The sequence below is a fragment of the Gobius niger genome (genome assembly GCF_951799975.1).
Source record: "Gobius niger genome assembly, chromosome: 6".
Lineage (NCBI taxonomy): Eukaryota > Metazoa > Chordata > Actinopteri > Gobiiformes > Gobiidae > Gobius > Gobius niger.
In genome coordinates, this window is record NC_136857.1 from 9,673,574 (window position 1) to 9,695,595 (window position 22,022).

Below are 22,022 nucleotides of genomic sequence, written 5' to 3' on the forward strand. Positions count from 1 at the left end.
TTCCCGACCGACCTCCAGCCTCCTAACTACACTCGCCAATAGCCCTTCACCCCAGTGCATGACCACAATAAGGCGACCCACGCGTTTAAGAGGCACTACTCACCGAGTGCATGGGCCCTGAGAGGAGGTGGGTGTCCTGGGCCAGCATGTTGGACATCATGAGGGCAGGGAGCTCGGGGTAGGAGTAGGAGTTGAGGAGCCCGTTGTGGGGCAGAGAGTGGAAAGGGTACCCGGCCTCGTGCTCCATCAGGTGCAGCAGGGAGGGGTCGGCGTGGTTCGGGGGCGTGATGGGGGGGATCTCGTAGTCTTCGTCTCCTGCGCCTCCTCCGCCGCTGCCTCTGCCCTGACTGGAGTAACTCTGGAGAACAAAAGAGACATTTGGGTTCAGTAACAGAATTGAATTGCCCATATATGGTCCTGTTTGAAGCATCCAGAGGGGGGAAGACAAAGAAAAGAAAAGAATGAGCTTTCTCCCATTTCAGATAGTTTCCAAAGTGCTGCACAATAAACAATGTGGACAATTAAAATGTAAAAAAAAAAAAAAAAGACTCCACCATTACTTTAACCTCTTACCACACGGCTTAACCAAGCGCTTTTTTTCCACTTTGGCTTTACCCAAATCTAAAAGCTTCTAGACTGGAGCTTACTGCCTATAGGCCTGAGTAACGCCTCATTTGAAAGCTAAGACCTACAAAACTGATCTTAACGTTTTTTTCCTTGCGTTGTTGCCGTGTTGTCATCACTTTTTTCTCTTTTATCACTGTTTTGCTGCACTTTCATAGTTTTTTGTCACTTTTTCACACTTTTTTGCTGCTCTTTTGTTGATTTTTTTGTGGCCTTTAATTGCGTTTTTGTGACTTTTCTTGTTGAGTTTTTGTCACATTTTGCTGCACATTCATCGCCTTTTGTCACATTTTTTCCACGTTTTATTGTTGCTCTTTTGAGGCTTTTTTGGGTCACTTTTTGTTGCATTTATATCCTTGTTTTCTTCTCGTTTTTGTCGCTATTTTGAAACTTTTTTCGAGAAACCTTTAGATTTGGGTAAAGCTAAACTGGAGAAAACACACTTAATTAAGGCGGGGGTTAAGAGATTGACTAATATCTCACTACTAAATAAAAATAAAGTCATGGTGGAGAGCAAAATGGTTCAACAGCCCAACAATACTGAAAAAAGAGGGGAAAGCTAACCAGGATGCTAGTAAAGCTAACGCTAGCTTCATGCTACGTTAGCTAACGAGTGCTGTTTTTTGCTTGTCCTGAACAATTTTCTGTGAAAAAACATCCATATGCACCCAATTTAGACTGGACTTTATTTGTGTGTGATAAATATGTTTACATATATGTTCACATTAAAACACCACAGTGAGTTAAATGCATTTATCAGCAGTAACTCAGCAGCTGACAGAGTTGTTCCACGGCTTTTTTCTCCACTTTTTATGCTGTTTTTAGCTAATGTTAGTCAATGGAAATGTATGCTAACAGTTGCAAAGATGGCGGATCTCCATGGTAACTGTGGAATTTCCTAAACTCTATACAGTCCCAGTTTTAATGCAAGCCAAATGCATCCTCACATTGTTCATAAGATGTCAGCTAGTGTCAATATTGTGACAGTTTGAAAGCTTGGTTATTGACGAGCCAGTACCTTTTTACACCATTAATATGCAATAACTCATGTTTTTACATCAACACAACCTTCACTGCCATATTTAGCTTCAGCTTTGGCACGTCCGTCAAAGAACCCTCAAACTAATCAACAACATTTTCACAGTAAACCAAGGTAATAGCTCATGAGCAGCAATGCACCAACAAAGACTGTTTGGAGGTAATTAAAATCCTTCATAATTGCCTTTTACGCGCACCTGTTGGATTACGCTGTCTATACATAAGAGGCTGCGGCTCCATTCAGGAAGTCGGAATAATTAGAAAAAGCAAACTGCTCAAGACAAAAAAGTGTATACAGACTATTCAATACAAACATGTATGGAGAATTAATTAGCTACCGACAGCTGCTCAACACAAGCGCCGAAATGTTGACAGATTTCCAGAGAAACTGTGAGTGCGCCACTTTTTAAATACGGCTAATTACATTCTGTAGGAAGGAAATGCACAAGTGGATTTTTGGGCTTATGCATTTTAGAAAATGTAAGAATTATAGGTTGCATTTTGAGGAGAATTTTAGAATATGTTATGCACTCAGCAGGTTTGATTCTCCAACCATGTGAGGAGCCTTTCTGTGCCTTTCTCAGCAAGTAGTCAGGGACCCAAAGTCTCAAAAGCTCTTTAAATTGGGTTGAACCTGACATGGTCTGCTATACTTTTGATTTGTGTTTTTTCTTTTAACTTTGACTTTAAGGACCAATAGTTGGAGGGTCTGCTCTGCTGGAAATATCGCGAATAAAAATTGTGGCCATTTTACTGTATGCACCCTGTACTTTTTCCCCTCAAATCCTCAGTGGGTTGGGTAGGCTGTCAATAAATGCATTCCAGATACACTGAACACATGCGCTGATAACATCTACTGAAAAAGTAGCTCTTAAAACACATTTCTACACATTTTTGCATCAATTTAATGCAAAAAAATTAGGCGTTTTCTCACTTTTCCCCCCAATATTTTTATCTTTACTTCATTGGCAATCAACTATTCCACCCAGTTATGGCATCAGTCAATATGCCATTATTTTCGACTGACTGTATACACATTCCACAGAAAAAATGATAAAAATCCAACAAAAATCATTGGATCTGTGATGATTTCAATACCAATTGGCGATCAACAGACTCAGAACCTCAGAACTGTCAAAAGTCACTTTTGACACTGGTCCATATTTTGGTTTAGGCCATTTCCAGCCCATTAGATAATGATTTACACCATTGTATTTGGTATCATTTTAAAGATAATTCTTCCAGCTCAAGATCACACACATGAAGTTAGTAAAAGATACTCAGATCTGTCGGCTAATTCACAAAAGCTACACAGTTGAACAAACTTTCACTGATTTGAAAACACACCTAACGCCACAATATTGCAGTGTTTTCTTCCGAGTTCTGTTCACTCAAGCCTTGATCAATAGGTGTCCAATCAAAAACCATCCAAACAATCTATTTACATCCATTTTTTCTTTTCAAAAGCCCAAGCCCCACAGAAAATGGTTCTGTAAAGCACTTTTGGGTTGACCCACCAGTGGAGAACCACTGCTGTAATAATTTGCCATTTCTATATTACTATATTACTATACCTTTCACATAATAGCAAAATCCCATACATTTTGAACAAGTATGTACTATTATGTGTTGTGTCCAGGTCTGGTCTGTCTATGCATTATAGCAATGGTTTTCAACTGGTGGGCCGAGAAACCGTTTTCAGTGGGTTTTGAGCCTTTCCCAGAAAACATTTCTTTAATAATTAATGCATAGAAAAGGTATCAACCCACTACTTGAGTCTGTTGAAATGATCGTTGTTTATAGCATCATTGAAGCTTTCTTTGCTTATTTCATGCTTTAAACATTTTTTGAGGAAAACGTATAGTTTACAAGTGTATGTCATTACAGGGTGATCGTGGGTCCCGACGTCATTCCAGTTTAGAACCACTGCAAACTTCTCAGGCTGCGACCTCTAAAATCTGGTTAGTTTGGATACCGTATTTTGATATTTGGCTTAAGGTCACTAAAACATGCTGTCTTAACTCAAAAATACACCAAATTCAATGTCCGAAATGTAAAAATATTGTCAGGGCTGCATAATATATCTCAAAAAATATCTGATCACGATATTAGGTGATGCATATATCGCAACATCGCTTAAGTTTTTATCGGACTGAGATCAACACATTTTTTTTCAAACTCACTGAGCAATTTGTGTTTCATTAGAATGGAACATATTGTGTTGACATGGCTTAGTGAAATATAGCTATAATATCGTGATCGCGATATATTGCACAGTGGTATCGCACAAGTCACTCCAATATCATGTAGCCCTACTCGAAATCATATAAGCGTCCCGACCCCCGCTTTGGGAACCCCTGCATTATAGGACCCATGCATTTCTCTTTTCCAATTCCCTCTGCTTCACATAAATGTGTGCTTTCTCTCTCCTATTAGCTCCATTTGGAATTATACAGTATGATATCACTAATAGGTTTAGTGAGCATAAATTATCCTTACTGCTAAAAAGGCTTGAGGTTTTATGGCAGCACCACACTGATACATGATCCCACTAGTGCCTGTCTTTCCGCTGCCTATCTTTGACAGAATACTGCGCTGAGAAATATGCTCGGGAGCTCTCCAAAAGCACACTGAGGCTATTCACCGGGGAATGAAAAGCAATTTTGTCAGCAGCAATCTGATGCCAACTCCCCTTTATAATGACTGAAGAAAATTAATCATCACAAATAATATTCCAGTGTCAGCCATTCAAGAGCTTTTTAATAGAATTTTTATTATTCATGTCTCGTGGTACACATCAACTAGTCCGTTCTGCAACATTTCAGAAATCAATTCAATATCATCGGCGTGTAGGCTGTCATCTCGCCTGCCAGAGCGGCAATTCATCTCGCAAACAAATACTTTTAGCAAACAAATGGAAAGGAATGCAGAGGAACACTTACAATGTCGCGACGAGCAGAGGCAAGGATAAAAGTCTCGTAATGTGCGCACATCATTAGAGCCGCGGTAATAGTAATAGTAATAAAAATAATAAAGGGGCCCGGGTGTTTACTGTCAGTGGGAAAATGGGACGATTTCTCCTCTGTGTTTGTTGAATTGAGTGTTGCCGAGTGTTTCCTCTCAAAAGAATCCCAGAGTTGCTTCAGATGTAACAGTGCAAACGCGAGAGAAATGAGAATACATGAAACGGTGTGAATTTATAATCAAGGCTGCGTTGAGGAGCGAAAAGCATTGATACAATATTTATAATAAAGACTAATAGTGACGGCGTCTGCACAGTGTTGAAGGCGTCTCACCTCGTCTCGCCTTCAGAGGCTTCATCAGCAACTAATTAAAGAACAATAATGATAATAAAGAGATAAAGAACCCTCTGAACCCAAGAAATGATTGAACAATTAGCACTTTTAGCCACCTTAACTAAGCACATTTTTTCAAGCATTGCCCAAATCTAAAGGCTTCTCGACTGGATCTCACAGCCTAGGCCAGTGTAGCTCCTCATTTGAAAGCTAAGACCTACAATACTGATCGTAACAGTTGCATTGTCGTCCCTTTGTTGTCACATTTTTCTTCTTCTAGTGTTTTCCTCTCTTCTTCCTCACTCTTTAGTCCTGTTTTTGTTGATATTTTGCCCTGTTTTTGTCGCCTTTTCAATAGTGATAATATTTTGATGCCTTTTTCAAGACGCTTTTAGATTAGGGTAAAGCCAAACTCTGTTCAGGTGGGGGTTAAGAAGTTAAGGGACCATACCTGATTTTGTTTTTTCTTGTGATGGACTAAAATTTGCTTTGTCCGCCTTTAGTGTATCGTAAACTCAAACATTTGATGGAAAAAACACTGTGCATCTTAATATGAAGCATTTGTATCAATTTCTTTCTTGCGTTTCTGTGATAGCGACCCTGAAAAGTGACCCTACGAAATGTGAAATGTGCCAACAAACCTGTCCCTATGGAGCTCTGGGAGGCATGAAATGTGTTCGGAAGGTTAGGAATGAGTCCTCTTTCATTGCTGGTAATCAAAGAATCAGCCTTTCAGAGTACGATCTCTTTCAATGGCTACCCGATCAATAACACATGCACGGCCAGCTTTTCTCCTTTTCTCTCATAAACAGTGGCGGAAGTGTTTTGCCCAAGGACACAAGAACAATATGTACCGGGTGAGACAATCCACGCTGACTCTCGAGGCAATGAAAAGGACATTTCTAGTAACCCATTTGTAGCTCACACGCTGGAAAATATATGTCACATCCTACAGTAACTTGTAGCTGGGGTAGGAATATATTTAGTCCTGCCACGAGGATTATTTCCCATAAATCTACTGTTATTCCTCTATATGCTCCACAGTGATACTGCATTGTGGCTTTATCTTTACAACTTCAAACATGGTCAACTGCGTGCTAATCCAATGATACAGCCAGACGCATGTAACTTTCTGCACTGCTCAGCTCTTATGATGAATCACAGCCGCTGTCATCTTCATGTAGCGAGATTTAAACACTGTCAACACCTAAGCGAATCTGTTTTTTTCCTATTTCTTTTTTTCTTTTTTTTTTTTACAGCTTTCTCTGATGCCCTTGAAGATAAGACGTGGGACAAGGACGGCACAAGTTGAATATTTTCAAACGCAGATAAATAATTCATAAATAAACTGTCTTTCAGGAACGTGGGGGATATAAAAAGACAGGGTCAAAACGCAGAAAAAAAAATCACCAAATGTTGATTCAACCCTGTCCCGTAACCTTCACCCACTCCCCCTAGAGGTGAAATGTAAGCAAATCTGTCATTTTTTTTTTTTTCCCCAGACAGGGACAACGCTCTACACCTTTTGAACTAATATATATTTTTCACAAGTTGCAGCAGCATCCACACATGAGCCGCAACACCAACACAGCATATTGCACACAATCTTTAACATAGTTTATGGATGTGCGATGCGAGGCTTGCTGCGGGGCATATTGACTATTACAGCACAAGAGGCACACCCTTCTTTGAAAAACAGGGAGATGATGTGCCCCCCGGGAATAACTACGATGAATACTTTTTCTTGTTGTGCAGTGAGAGATCTGTAGGACTTTTCTTGTTCGACATAGACACATGAAAGAGCAGGGTTAGAGCAAGAGGGGACCCCATCTCGCAATTCCAGGACCTCAGGTGTAGCCTTTCAATTCAGTGCGTTTGCTTGAATAGATATAATAACATCAAAGCCATGGCGCATTTATCAATACATTGGCTTTGTATTGCACTGTATATCGCCAGGACTTTACAAACTCTTGGTCACAGGCAAATTGGGTTTATAAACAGCTACTATTGAGTTGTTGTTATACATACACACATGTACATACATACATTACATATACCTTATAAATTTCACGCAACAAGTTTAATCAGAGTCACAAGGGTTTACATGCTTTTTTACCTTTTTGACTTATTTTTCAGCCAGGTTTATTTTCTATTCCTTCATTTGGTAGAGAAAGAACAGAGGAAATACAGACAGACCTTGAAGGCCTCGGAGGCTTGAGCCAACCAGCAAGTGAGACAAACTGTACTAGACTCAATGAACTCACTACTTGGACATTGTTAATGTTGACCATATTGACCACGCATTAGAGTGCAGTGGAGCTGAAAAAGCTCTACATAAATTTACCATTATGTGTATTACGTCTTTCACTTTGTAATGTTGGCCATAGAACAGGGCGATGTGGCCTGAAATCTATGTCACGATATCACAATAACGATATATTTGAAGATATTCAATTCAAATTCTTTTATTTGTCAAAACATGTGAATGATTTGAAATTATATTTCTCGCATCCTTGATTGTGGAGCGGGGGGTGAGAGAAGAGGGAGTTCAGCTTCCCGATGGCCTTGTGTACGACACTGGTCTTCAGTTGACCAGAACTGGCTTGTAGATATAATTGACAATGGACGAATTACTTCAAAATCCAAGCCTTACGCCTATTGGGAAGATGAATTCAGTGATATATATATATATTTTTTCAAACAGCATACCAATTTCCTCACAACTATGATGACTTTTTAAGCACCTGTCCCCATGTTCTACTGTCAGTGTTTATGCTGCTCTGATGGAGCTGAGCGTAACATAAATTATATCATGTCCACAACGATATCAAAAGTTACAATGATATAAAAAAATATATATATTGCGCACGACAACAATATGCGATATGGCCCACCCCAAGTTGGCCATTCTCTAAATGTGTCCAAATAACTGCCTGGACTCTAGGATCCACAAAATAAGATTACTCTGGATCTGTTGTTTCTCCCTGTTTTCAGACCTTGTTTCTTGTTCTTGTCAAATCATCAGTTTTGTAGTTAATATACGCTCTTTCTGATGCAATCCATGATTTGTAAAGTTACAGATTTGAACAAGAAACGAACAGATTAGTTTCTGTGACTTTTGACGTTGTTCAACGAGATGAAAGACCCACCAATGATCCCATTAACACTAGTATTACCCCCAGAGGGACGACGAAATAGATTTATTAACAAGTTACTTAGTTCTTCTAAGTTGACGTGTAACAACATGGGCAACTATCTAACTATAGAAGATTTCAGACACAACTGTTATTAAGAAGAACATCTCTACTCTTTCATTAAGGACGATTTAATCATTCTTATATTGTAAAACATGAAAGTCTATTTACACACAATAAACAATATATGCCTCCTAATCTACAAAGGAAAAAGAACATGTTTTCTTGATAGTTTGCCTTCGGGCTACAGTTCAATTGAATTATTTACAATAGCGCTAATAAATAAAACATTTAAACACGGCGAGATCTGAAGGCTTTTTGTGAAGAAATACACTTTGCATCAACCTCATGGGAAAGCAATACTTGAAACTGTTAATTGCCTGACTTTTATTTAGACACCATCTAATTTTCCTATTGCTAACCCTGCATATAAAACAACTCGAAGTAGAAGTGGAAAAGCCTGTAGTTTCACCTTCGGCGGGTTGGATGTGTCCACTGTTACCTTGCACAGACTGATGTGGCGTATTAAATGGACCCGAATGCAGACGAGAGAGAATAACAGTGCGGCACAGACTGTCATGGCTGAACGAGGCCAAATTGTCCAAAGATGAGCACTTTCTCCGTTTTTTTTACCTTTTTTTTTTTACGGCTACACTAACTGACACTCAAAATAGTCGGGTGACGGAAGTGCAACGACCAGCGGGGTTTGAAGAGAAAGTACCTGTAACAAAATTAAATTAACAAAGGGTATTTTTGCATGAAAAATGTAATGCTGTTTTTTTTTTTTACTGTACATGATTGACTAAACCTGGATGGAAGGAGGTCTATTTATGAGCACTTTTCCGTTTTCTTGGCAATTCATCTTTGTAAAAAAAATGCTTCAAGGCACTTCAGTACAATGTGTTTAGTATAAGTGAAGAAATGGAGCAATCAATATCCGAGAGAGCGGTGTTTTCTTTTCCCTGAACAACTTCATCTCATGCCGTTTATTATACACACACACAGGCAAAATGACGATTATTGTTGCTGTTTGAATAAGGGTTGATTACGATTAGGCGCGACTTGGTTGGTTCTTACGATAAGTTTGCTACAATCAATGCACTTTTCACACGAGAATGATTAGGTGGAACCAAGATTACTTATAAATGAGCATAATCGAATGTTGTGCTGCAATCATAAGTACAGCTTGTGACCATTAAGAGAGATTGTGTTTTGTCAAAATCCTATATTTTCGGGATTACTGGTGCATTCTTTGATAATAAACCTATTGTGATCTTAAAATGTAAAATACTGGCATTATCGTTGACATAAAAGCATTGGTGTGTGAGATGGATTTACCAGAAGTGACCCGGCAGCTACTGGAGTTGTTTCAAGGGTCTTTTTCCCCCACTTTTAATAGTTTTTTAATGAATGTAAGTCCAATGTTTATTCAACTTACTGCATACATTGGATGGGCTGAATCAAAATGACCAATAGTGTTTGTAGAAATACAAAAAAGTAGTGGTGGATAAATTACAGTTCTGTAATTAGTTAATCACAGTTAATCAAAAACTCAATAATTAGAAACTATTAGAAAATAATTAGAAACATGAGTTCAGCAACAAATGTATTTATTGTTGTTTATCTGTATAGTTATTCAAGTAACAGGCAAAGTGCATTTACAGCTATTTCGCTTTCAATTGTTTTAGGAACTCTGATCACTCATGTAGAGTACATTAAACAGTAATAATAATGCCACATTTATGTAAAGTAAAAAAATAAATAAAGCAAAAGGGCCATAAAACAGCGCCTTTAACGGGACTATACAGAGTTTAAAATTGTTAAAATAATGTATTTTCTTCCCCCTACATGTTCCAGCCATGTCCTAATGTGTAGAATGAGCTCAGACCTGTTCACCACAACTGCCTCTAAAATCCTGCACTGTCACTCAAAAAGGTGTTACTGCGGGTCCGAAGTGCCGTCATGCATGAGCTTAATATAAAAGGTGCAGTTACATATATGACCTGAGATGGCAGTAGTGAGTATAACATGGCAAACTTGCATCTAGCCCCTTTAAGCCATTTCTTATACTGACAAGGGTTAGGGTTATTGTGGCTCAGAGTGGGCTGGTGGAACATTTGTTTGAGGCTGAACGCTAACATTAGCATCGAGGACGTCTCTGTGTTTGCCCCAACATGTTTTGCATTGAGATGGTATTTTAGACTTGAGTAACTACGGTGGAAGGCGGACTCTTTTTAGCAAAACCTGCACTCAGCAGTACAGCTGTCTATCGTCCCATCAGGATGTTCAAACAAAACTGAGTCCCCAACGGGCCGAGTGAAGCGTCTCCATCCATTGCTGTTGTGGGCGGATGTGCGTCAGAAATAAGGGCGTACCAGAAACAACGCAAATAGAAAGGTCCAGCTTGGGGGAAATCTAGGGAAATACGTGTAATTGCGTTAAAATCTTTGTAATTAATTAATGAATCAAAATTAACCCATTAAAGTCCCACCCCTAGAGAAAAGAGATTAAGACCAATGTGTAATTGCCAAGAATCTGTTCAGTTTCCAACATACCGAAGGATTTCTGTTGTCTATTTTAAGAGCACCGACTTTATCTGTACATCATAAAACCCATGTATTTGAGTGAGCTGAGTGTGTCCTATAGAAAGTCATTGAACCATATGCCGGTTCATAAAGAAACTGTCATGAGGTGCATTTTGGTGACAAACAGCAGCTGTCCGTGCATACTTATGGGGCTACCTGTCCGGAAGGTGAATTCACTTTGGACGGATCACCACTTTGTATCATCAAAAGTACACCTTATACATATAGATCTGCGCTTTTCACCTTCAAACATCAACCTTGGACTGGCCAGAAATCAAACCGGCCTTCTTCACGCTTAGTGCGAGCGAGCGATGCATCCACAGAGCAGGACAAATAGCCATTGCAGTTTTGTGCGTTTGTTCTGTCAAATCTTAAAAACGTATTGAAATATGTAAAGACAAACTCTTTCTGTCAACTAATGTGATCTGCTCGAACCACTCACCCTAAATAGCCATTCGAAAGATGAAAGTCGCTCATGAACGTCACATCACAAAGCAAATGAGTGAAGCGAGGGGGAGGTGGAGGAGGGTGCCCCGCGAAGGCTCCGGGTCAGAGGTACGGTCCGTCACTAAAGGACAGGTGGGCTGCAGTGGGCCTCAGCCAATCAGAGCGGGGCAGGCTAACCTCCGGCAGCTCCTCCACGCGCCGGTAATTCTCTCAAATGTCACATCAGAATGGATCTCATTTAGGCGGCTGAAGAAAAGGCCCCTCCACCGCTGATGTGGGAGGAGCCGCCGTGTAAAAGGTTTGATTCGGAGGCAATTTAGAGACGAAAGGTGAAATGCGCATCTCAGCTGACAAATAGGCTCCGGGCTAATGACATACTGCTTTAACCTTTTAACAATTCTGAATCCTTATTGCTTTCTTCGCATTTGGTACATCTTGCATAATAATCAATGAAATGAAAGGTAGTACTGTTATTTCATCTTAAGTTATTAAAGACTGGGTATTATGCTTTTTGCAGGTGTCTGGTCACACATTTTTCTCACTATCTCCCCATAAGCCCCTCCCACCTCCTCTCTTCTCGCTCCCCTTTGCTGTTTAGCTGTTTCAAAAAAGAGGAAAAAAAGTGTTTTCCTTTGTGATGAAAGGACTAATCTTAGCAAGAGATTGAAAGGTGAGGAAAAGCATTTCCGTACGTAGGACTTCACGAGGAGCTATGATAAGATAAGATAAGATAAGATAAGATAATCCTTCATTGATCTCACAATAAAGCCACTGGAGAAGATTCAAAGATCACTCAAAGATGAACTAGTTGATCAAAACTCCGCTCCAGATATGTTTTCTGATGAGAACATTGTAACACGGGAAAAAAACTGTAAGAGTTGCTTTTTAAAGGAACAGGCCACCGTTTTTCCATACTGAGATATGTTCTTACCTGAGCTTAGACGAGTTAATGCGTACCTGTCCTGGTCTTGTGCGTGCGCTCAGTCACGCAAAACGACTAAAGTTTGAATTTGGCTTCTCCCATTATATTCCTATAGCTCCAAACAGGAGTGAGGTTACAAGCGACCAAGTTCTTCCACGGGCACGCACAGAGACCAGACAGGTAAGCATCAACTCGTCTAAGATCAGGTAAAAACATATCTCAGTATGGAAAATCTGTGGCCTGTTCCTTTAATACCCCCCTCCTGTAAAACCAACTAATATCTATATGAATATTTGCAAAACAGAGAGATTTCTGAGGAAGCTTCTTGGATGAGAAACAAAACAACTGCAATTCTTAGCAACCCAACCTCAATGACTATTTTTAGTAAAACTTTTGCTACAATCCAAAACTGCACATCGTGTCCTGGGGGAGTTTTCTCTTTCTGCTCACTTTTTAGCGATAAGAAATAAAGCATTTTGCAGCTCTAGTTCCATATTACTACAAATAAATACTATCCTATTTCCATGATATAAATTAGGTGTGCAATCTGTTTCCATGTAAATATTAACATGCTTTCTATCCTACACCAATGCTAATACTGTGCTGTTAAGTATAGTGCAACCATCTTTGAAGAAATAACACAGATATAAAACATTAAATGATGTGAAAAGGGAAAAAATACATTCAAATGGAGTAATAGCACAGGGGCAATTTTAGCTCAGGCCCTATTATATATCATTAGTTTCCCATCATATTTTCTCTGCCAAGATAATGCCCCGAGGCTTCTTTACTGTGCCCATAAATAAAATAAACCAAATTAAAATGCCTGATGCGCAGTGTAAAGAATTTCTATCATTGCTCAAATCATCCGCCCATAATCACTGCTCTAAATCTTGATTATACTCCCAATAAAAAAAAAAAGAAAAAAAATCTACCTGAGGATCTTGTTTTATACATCCACATTTCTACTCTTACTCATTACAGCGATCTACATAAACAAAATGTGTAGTGTCGTCGTCAGTCATCCGCCCCCAGGGGAACAGGGTCGCTCCGGTAATAACACATGGCACAATAGCTCCTCCATATAATCCCCCTTTATTTTTATTTTCATGATGTCAGTGCATTTAAAGCCCCTTTGGTTTACGAGAGAGAAAGGGAAAGAGAGAGAGAGGGAGAGAGAGTTGGAGGGGGGGGGGCGGGGCTTCAGAACAAATGATGCACATCTCTCATTGTTCTTGCTCTATGCCCTCATTCCAGTCGGGGTAATAACAGAACATTGTGATTTACTGTCAGCGGAGCGCGAGAGAATCCAGCCCATTAAAATAGATTTAACTTCCCACAGTATTAGGCCAGATGTCTACGCTTCTATTATATTTCAATCAGCCGTGACCTTGGCGCGCCATATGATGAGAAAGATCATTGTTGAAGGGGAGGTAAAAAAAAAAAGAAAGAAAAAAAAAATCACAAAAAAATATCAGACTACTTAGTTTCGCTAAATCCCCGGCTCTACGGTGCAGCGGAGAGAGGGTGAGAGAGAGAGAGAGGGACCGAAATAGAGGCAGGGCTCGGAGTTCTGTTAAAAGACTGTATGAATCATTGAGTGCACTCTTGCTGCTGCTGAGGAGTTGAAGTATTTTTTGGAGTAGGTGGTACCTTTCCGCAGGGCATGTATTTGGAACAATTGCTGTGTACAGTAAAGGGCATTTTCATACAAACCTCCAAGAATATTAAATGTTTTATGGCGCATATTTGCAGGTTGGTGAGTTTGACAGTGATTGCGATATTCACGGTTAGAAGGGTGTAGTAGTACAGGTATAAGGAAGTAACAATAGTAGCAGTAATGATTTTGTCACAGCAGCAACAGTAAATCCTCAATACATTTTACTTGTGGTAAACTGTGGTTTACTTGTGAGTACCTCCTCCACATCCGTAGTATACACTGAATACCCTTTACTGTACAGTACTATTTCCACGGCTGGGGTGTCGAGTAAATCCTGCTTGAATCCCATTGGTTTGATCGAGCAAAGCAGAGGTCACGCCCGCTCTATTTCAGAGGCTGATGGTAATTGGACTTATTGGCTGCAATGCACTGACCTACATAACGCGCTCCCGATCCCGGCGAGAAAGAGAGCCGCAGCTTCGCATGTGCACCACACAAATCAAATGTTTGTGTTTACGCTCAAAAAAACAACAACGACGGCGACGCGGGGAGTGTCAGTCCGTAACGCATTCATCACCGGAGGCCTATTTATGAACTGTGCGGTTTCATGGGAAAGTAGGTCATCAAAGGTAACGTTTTTTCTTATGCCCAGCGGTGCCAGTGGGTTACTCGAAAAGACAATAATTTCATTCACGGCTGGAAAAATAAATAAATAATGAAAACTGGACCATAACGTAGATTATTAGAGCTGTTCGCATGTTTTTTTTGTTTCTATTGAGTAACAAATAATGGAAAACAAAAAGGCAGCATTATCCCAGTGCATCTGCTGTCATGCACACCTATTGTAATGCCAAGCCTAACAATAAGCAAATTAGGCACTTAGTTTCTATAAGGCGGTGTAAATGATCAGTCATCCAGGTGATTAACTCTATCCTGCAGGTTTAAAACGATGCAACTGTACTTATGTTTTCGTGGACAGATGCCACTCTCTATCCAGCGCGCATCCTCATGGTCGTTTTTTTGTGACAATCGCACCCACGGGATATACAGCTGTGGTGAGCGCCATTGGTGACCTTCCTGTGACGTCAGATCCTCCGAACAGCTCTGTCCCAGGTGCTCGACATCTGGAACCTGAGTCCTCCATGTTTGTTGAGGGCCGGGGCGCGCCGATCTCTCATACGTTCATCCTTTACCCCTCGCTCGAACCACCACAGCTCTTTGTCCAACAGGCACACGTCCTTGTCCTCAAAAGATTGGCCTGTTAAATTCATATGAAAGTACACTACCGAGGTAAACAAGAGGATGTACATTGGGGAAGCAGCTCAACCCTGCTCGCCACGGCTATATCCAGATTGTCACAAAATACTGCTGTGAGGATTCTCTCGGAACAAAGAGGAAAAAGTTTAAGCAGAACTAAGTACAGTATCTTGTTTACCTTATTAAATCCTTTGTGTTATCCCTCTGAGGGTTAATGGGATGATTCATCTCCCCCTGGTGTCTCAGGCCAGAAAACCACACTTGCAACTTTCCCTCCTACGACCCGGCAGCCCCAATACACACTAATGGAAAACATCTCCCTCACTGCTCTCAGTTGCCTACAAAATATCTTTTGGCTCGCATTTCCTGACTGTATTCAGTCTACAGTTTCATTTTATGTAAACGTTATTTGGTTTACCTTGATTAAAAAAAGCTAACAGGCTAACGGGCAAAGCTAACTGCGAGCTAGCGCCACTTAAACAGTTTTACAGCAAGGTTTGAGCGAAAATATCTCCATTGTGTAATTGGGTTGCGGCACAATGTACAATATCCCTCTCTCCCTTTTTCTTTTCTGTCAGCGTAGTATTACTCTCACGGACAAATAATAAAAAAAAAAAACGCAACATGCTACGACACCTGGAGTGGTGCTTATGGGTTAGGGGCATGAGTTACTTAGTTCTCCTTTAACTTACATTGTTTTAAACCTGTTGTAAAAAGTAGATAAATAAATCTGATCTTGAAGTTCTGTACTAAAAAACATGTGTCTTTACCTCCAGAATGCAACGTTTCTTTCATGTCACTTCTTTGTTTAATCAAATCGTGTTAGTCTTTCCCTTTCTTGTCCGATATTGCGTTACACATCTCTCGCTCGACACGTGTGCCAAGACTAAAAATGCCAACTTTTGCGCTCAATTTCCACTTTACCTGGCAGTTCTATGTTATTATTCCAAATAGGCTGGATTTGCCGAATTATACAGTGAAATTCCTTGAAAGTGGGTCGACCGTTGTTATTTTTTTTTGCCTTCATTGCGGGTGTGGTTTTTCCCTTCAGATGTAGCTCCAGTATTGTTTCCCTATTTGGGGCACCACTGACTATAACCATTTCCCTGATGCAGAAATACACATGAAATTTAAATACACAGAGCACTGTATAATATCAGCCTTCATTCAGTCGACCTTGCCAGCGGCTCCACCTCAAAGAGACGGAGAGACGTGTGTTGGCGTATTCAGACCAGCAATTTTTTTTTTTTTTTTTTTTTCTTTTTTATCCCTGTTCTCCCAGAGTATATGTAAGTTTTCTTGTTGCTTGCTGAAACTACACTTGAATGACTGGGGAGGGAGGTTCGAGGTGGTGGTGGGGGTGTATTGCAGGCAGCACTGAGTCATTGTTAAGTCAGTGTATGTGGTGCCAGGGCGTACTGAGGAGAATGGAGATGGAGGCTACAGCGGCTGGTACAGGCTCGACCACATTGGGGAATCTTTTTGCATCTTTTGTAATTTTACGCTCTGAACATTTATTCTTTTTCCACTGAAAGCTTGTATTTTGGCAGATTTCTTGACAGCAACACATTTTCTGCTGCACCTAATGCTACATGGCAACTGACATAAAACTTTACATTTATATGTGCAAAGTATAAATACGTTTTTTGAGAGCTTTGCTTTGGTAATGGAAAACGTGAGGCTATTTTATTTATGTGCTATTGATAAGATGGCTTTGTTTATGTTTATATGCATGTGAAAAATAACACATTTTGTATACCAGTACATTAAATCTCTCTTCCATTTGACTAATGTCCATCTAAACATCTTATACAAGTAATAGCAAGAGGAGGTTGGGCATCACTGAAGTTATAAAAGGTTGTTGACAGATTAGTTTAGTTTGCGGATACTCTGAGTGGTTCCATAATTATTTGAAGTAGCTGATTTGAGTCGATTTATTGCATTGACTGAAATATTAGTATAAAAAGTCAAGAAACCAAGCACTTTTAACAACCTGCAAAGTGGGTGAAGTAAAGACACTTGCACCAGCTTGGTCTGAATAATGCATTATGTGTGTTTATTATTAATAGTGATATTCGTAGTACATACAGTCTGCTCCGCTAAATCCACCTCTTAACAAAGGAGAAACACTATGCAACATTTTGATATATTTTTTCACCAATGTTGAGGTCAGTGCTAGTTAATACTGTTAGTAGTTAAAGTAACGCAATGCTTTTGTTTTCTGTTCCCAAGTAATCTAGTATTAGTTACTTTGTCAACGTTTCCATTTACCATTTCCCTGCTCCCTGTGCTTATGCCCAGGCAGCTGAAAGGAGGAACCACTCACTTTTCACTTTATAATATTGCTTAGAATATGTTTGCTTTACTCATCGCGTTTGTTGGGAAACTCCCTGGAAAGGCCCGTTTGTTCATCTTTAGCCATCTATCTCCTGTTTGTAATTGTTTTTGTAAGGATGCTAGCATGTTGATGCCTCCTATCGTAATTTGCTGCTGTAATTTGACAGTATAAGTATAATAGCTGAAAGAAGCAGATTTACTGATATCGAGCTGTTATTTGTGAGTTTTGGGTTGCTTCTACACCTTCGCTTGTAAGATGAAGGTTTCAGCACATGATCTGCAAATAAAGGCTGTATTGATGTTAATCATTGGTAAGACATGACTTTCATAATAAAGTAGCACAGCAACGTAACAAGTTAGTTTCCCGGAGGAGGTAACATTACGCAATGCTTTTACAAGTAACCTTACCCAACACTGTTTATTACAGAAGCCGATAAATAATGTGTGACAATATTAGGGGCAGTCACTGAGACAGACCAAAATAAACCTCTGACGTCTGTGCTAAAGCTGGTAAAAACAAGTTGACAGGTTTCTATTCTGATCACACAGTTGGACAAATCAATAGAGACACTTGGTCCCAGCAAGACACCAGAAGCTCCAAACAAGACCACAGAACGCTGCCTCGACTCAGAACACATTACTCGTGCAATGTGATCAGAAAAATAAACGCTTCATGGAACATTAACATCTTTCTATCTATCTCTGACTGGCAATTTCAATCAAAACGTTCTCTGACACTAAAGAATGAGACACACGCTGTTTCGACCATATTGGATTTCAGACATATAACTTGATATTCTTTGACAAATGCTACGTCGCTATTAGTTTTGTGTATTTATATAGAGGGCCCATTACTTGAATATTTCCGGTGCCTCTTCATACAAATTGTCCATTGGTGTGCACATTACGATTCTTTATGTGCAAGCTCTTTGTAATTTAGTGCCAAACAGCAGCTATTGCTAGAAAATGACACCTTTGCTACACTATCAATGGCCATCAATATAATAAAGAGAATAAGAAGTGACAAACAGCATGTATTTGAAGACGGCAAGACATGCTTGAAACTTTACGTCCATAAATCAGCATACTTTTACAATATAAATACTTCTTAAAACTGCAGTAATTTGGGACACCGTGGTGGTTACTTTATAATCCAAACTTGGCGTGGGCAGCTGAAATGATGATCAACAAAATAACCACCCACATGTTTGCGCTGAGGCCAGAACCTCTTCAGATATACACGACTTCAAATCTCTCTCATTACCCATATGCAGCTTTCATAGAGAAACCATACAGTATCCAGAGCCCCCGAACAGCCTGTTTTGAATGGGCAGACTGATTTCGGAGGGTACAGTCGCACGGCCCCAGTAAACCTGCTTCTGATTAGCGGTTTTCTCTTCATAAAAAGCAGCAGAGATGTTATGTGTAATGCAATCTGCCGGCTGTGTCAGAGAGCTACCACAGTGGAAGACCCCAGACGCTCGAACAAAGAGCCTTCTGTTCAGATACATGCACCTTTTAGGCCGCTCCACACCACGTACACAGACCTAGACCCGGAGCTACGTATATAACGGGGATGGGTTTATTGTTTATCTGTAAATCAACCAATAAAAGGTTGTAAGGACATTATTTGTAGGCATATGCCAAGTGTCAAAAACTGTATTGGAGAAGAATAGTGTTTGATTGTTTTTTTTATTTTTTTTACCTTTGTTCATAATCAGTTGAAACATTTTTGACCCCTGTTGGAAGGAAAGGATGGGAAGACTATTGTTCTACGGCAGGGGTCTCCAACCCATTTTACTCAGCGAGCTACATTTACGCAACAAAAATGTCGAAGAGCTATACCAATTCCTCATACACTCGTGTAAAATGGATCTTGAGTTGGTTGAGTATACCCAGGAAATATACTTTACTACAGCGCTCAAATGCTTGCAGACTTTGTTCAGCATGTTTAGAACCAAAATAAAATACATCTAAAATGTAAATCAAGAAAGCACCACTGAGTATCATGATCTCCTCTTCAAGGGTGTCCTGGCCTCAGATATGACCCTAATGAACATGTTTTAAGTGGTAGGGGAAGACAGGAGCGTCCCAAAGAAAAACCTACATACTGTACATAGTCACGGTGTGAACATGTAAACTCCACATAAAGACACTGGGGAACTTCTTGCTTGGAGAAGCCGAGAGTGCTAACTCATGCACCAATGACTGATGCCTATGGATACAGACAACAATGAATGCTTTCCCATTTCTCCACCATTACTTTAACAAATGCTGATTTATGAATGCATATATATATATATATATATATATATATATATATATATATATATATATATATATATATATATATATATATATATATATATATATATTACTAAATAAAGATACAGAGACATGGAGTGGAGTAAAGTTGTTCAACAGCCCAAGTACATACAAATTAGACAATGCTAACCAGGAAGCTAACTTTAGCTTCATTCAATTTTCAATGAAAAACATCCATCGCCCATATATGGTCATGTTTGAAAACAGTTAAGGGGAAAACAATTTAAAGAAAAATTTAAACTTTCTTTAATTATTCAAAAACTACTTTAACGAATGCTGAATTATGAATATAGTTTTATACTAAATAAAGATACAAAGACATGGAGAGGAGCAAAGTGGTTCAACAGCTCATAAATAAATAAATAATATGTTTTGTGTTAGCATCGTGCTAATGCTAACGACTCGCTAGCGCTAGCTACGACTGCCGTTTTTTTCACTTCTACTGAACAATCTGCTGTGAGAAAATATCCATATGGGCCCGATTTACACTTGACTTTATTTATTTGTGGAAAATAAATAATTCATATTCCACCAGAAAATGTCTAAAAAGAGTGGAAAATCATGTTTCCCAAAAAATTCTATTTTCCCCCTCGGGCGAAGCCACGCCCCCTTCTATGATGCGATGCCGTCCATCTATGGACCTGATTTGGATTTGGCTTTTGTGTGTGATGATATGTTTAATGTCCGTTAGAAAACCGCTAAAAAGAGAGAAAAATTGTGATTCCCATGAGAGGTTTTCTTCCCGCTCAGCTAGGCCACGCCCCCTGGTAACTATTTTTTGACTTAACAATAAGTTCTGTGGTGTTAAACATTGAAATGCAGTCTGCTGTTGTAAATAATACAGTGCTTAATTTCAAATGCTTTGTATAGTATACGCACTCATTGATTTTGACACAGTATTGTAGCTCAGTACGGTCTTAAGACAACACAATTTTCTACACTTAAATTAATAAAGAAGCTCGCATGTTGCCGCTGCTTTGCCTCTCACATCCCTGCCTCTTGTAAACACAGCTGGAGAAGTTAAAATTTAGCTCAATATTTTACATACGCTGAATTCATTAAGACAGCGCTGCATATTCATTAAGCCAAATCTCAAACGTGTGCAGAAAATGAGGCGGGTGTTAACCTCTGATTTGTCTAATAAAGTGCATGAACAAACTGCTGCATGTGATTAGGTGTCGGAGGTAGCCGGAGTCACGTGCGCGGCGAGCGGTCAGCCTGATGAATTTTACATGATGCTTTAAAGAACATGTGCTCAGTGATGGAGCAGAGGTATTTATAGGTCGAAAGCCTGGCATGGTTCTGCTTCTCAAATGAATGTTGTGTGAAGTTACAAGAAAAAGGTGCGATGGCGCAGTTTCAGAAATATCTCACGGTGATTCAGCGGTTCCTCTTTGGTCTTGTCAGCCCACAATAAAAGTAAAGTCAAATTAAGAACATTTATGATTATAAAACACAGACAGTGATTCATCTGAATACTGTAAATTCACAAAGAGTCATTTCACATTTACATACTGTATGTGTAATGGATTTTTCCCATTTACTTTCAGTACAAGTAGAGCCCAGAAGGGAAAGTAGTGAATTAAACTACTGGTCTGAATCTGGACTTTAAAACATAAACATCTATCCACCCTACTTATAAAGCAAATCTCAAACACCAAATTTTTTCCAAAGCTGCACATAAAATCATCAACAAAGACAACAATAGCTCTGTTTAGCTCCACAGGTGCACAGGCCAACATTAAACTACTGAATATGTAACTATTATCATAAAAAACAAATCAAACAACAGACAAAAATCATGGTATTACTTGTATACCTCATATTCCATACTTCATACAAAGCATTCTACATATATATTTAATCTTTACTTACCAGTATTTAAGTTACTATTTTATATGGACCTCCACATGTTTTCTCGTAATGTGAATCCCCCCACATTTCTAAATCAACATGCCCTGTAGGCTCTGGACTCTACCATATGTCCCACCCTGAGCCAGCACCCAACAGCTGGACCGCCTCCCATTAAAACACGCCCACCTCAGTTCCTCGGTGGGACTATCCTGCTCCTCACCTCACAGCGAAACTTCGCTAAAACCCAAAGGAGTTCACATGGTTCTGTAATACCGCAAGGCCTAATCCCCATGTGTTATAGATACGAGATATATTACTGTGGATAAAAATATCAAACTGCTCATGTTTTTGCTGGGTTAAAAGGATCTTTCGGCTTAAAAGGAATTAGATATGTTCCCAGCTTTGTGTGAAAGAGACTTGCTAATGCTCTTTTAGATCACTTTTTTAGAGGATGCCAGTTCTGATGTTGTAACCGGTCAAGAG

The 22,022-nt window shown here is 39.6% G+C and overlaps 1 protein-coding gene across 3 annotated transcripts in view; it reads right to left on the reverse strand.

The window, feature by feature from the left end:
* The window catches only part of LOC306964553 (TOX high mobility group box family member 2-like), a 124,029-nt gene that overhangs the window by 34,844 nt on the left and 67,163 nt on the right, over positions 1-22,022 (reverse strand). For all 3 annotated transcript variants that reach the window (XM_079558610.1, XM_079558611.1, XM_079558609.1), the window contains one exon: positions 104-358. In XM_079558610.1, coding sequence (XP_079414736.1) covers positions 104-358 — 255 coding nt within the window. The remainder of the gene's footprint in view (positions 1-103; positions 359-22,022) is intronic.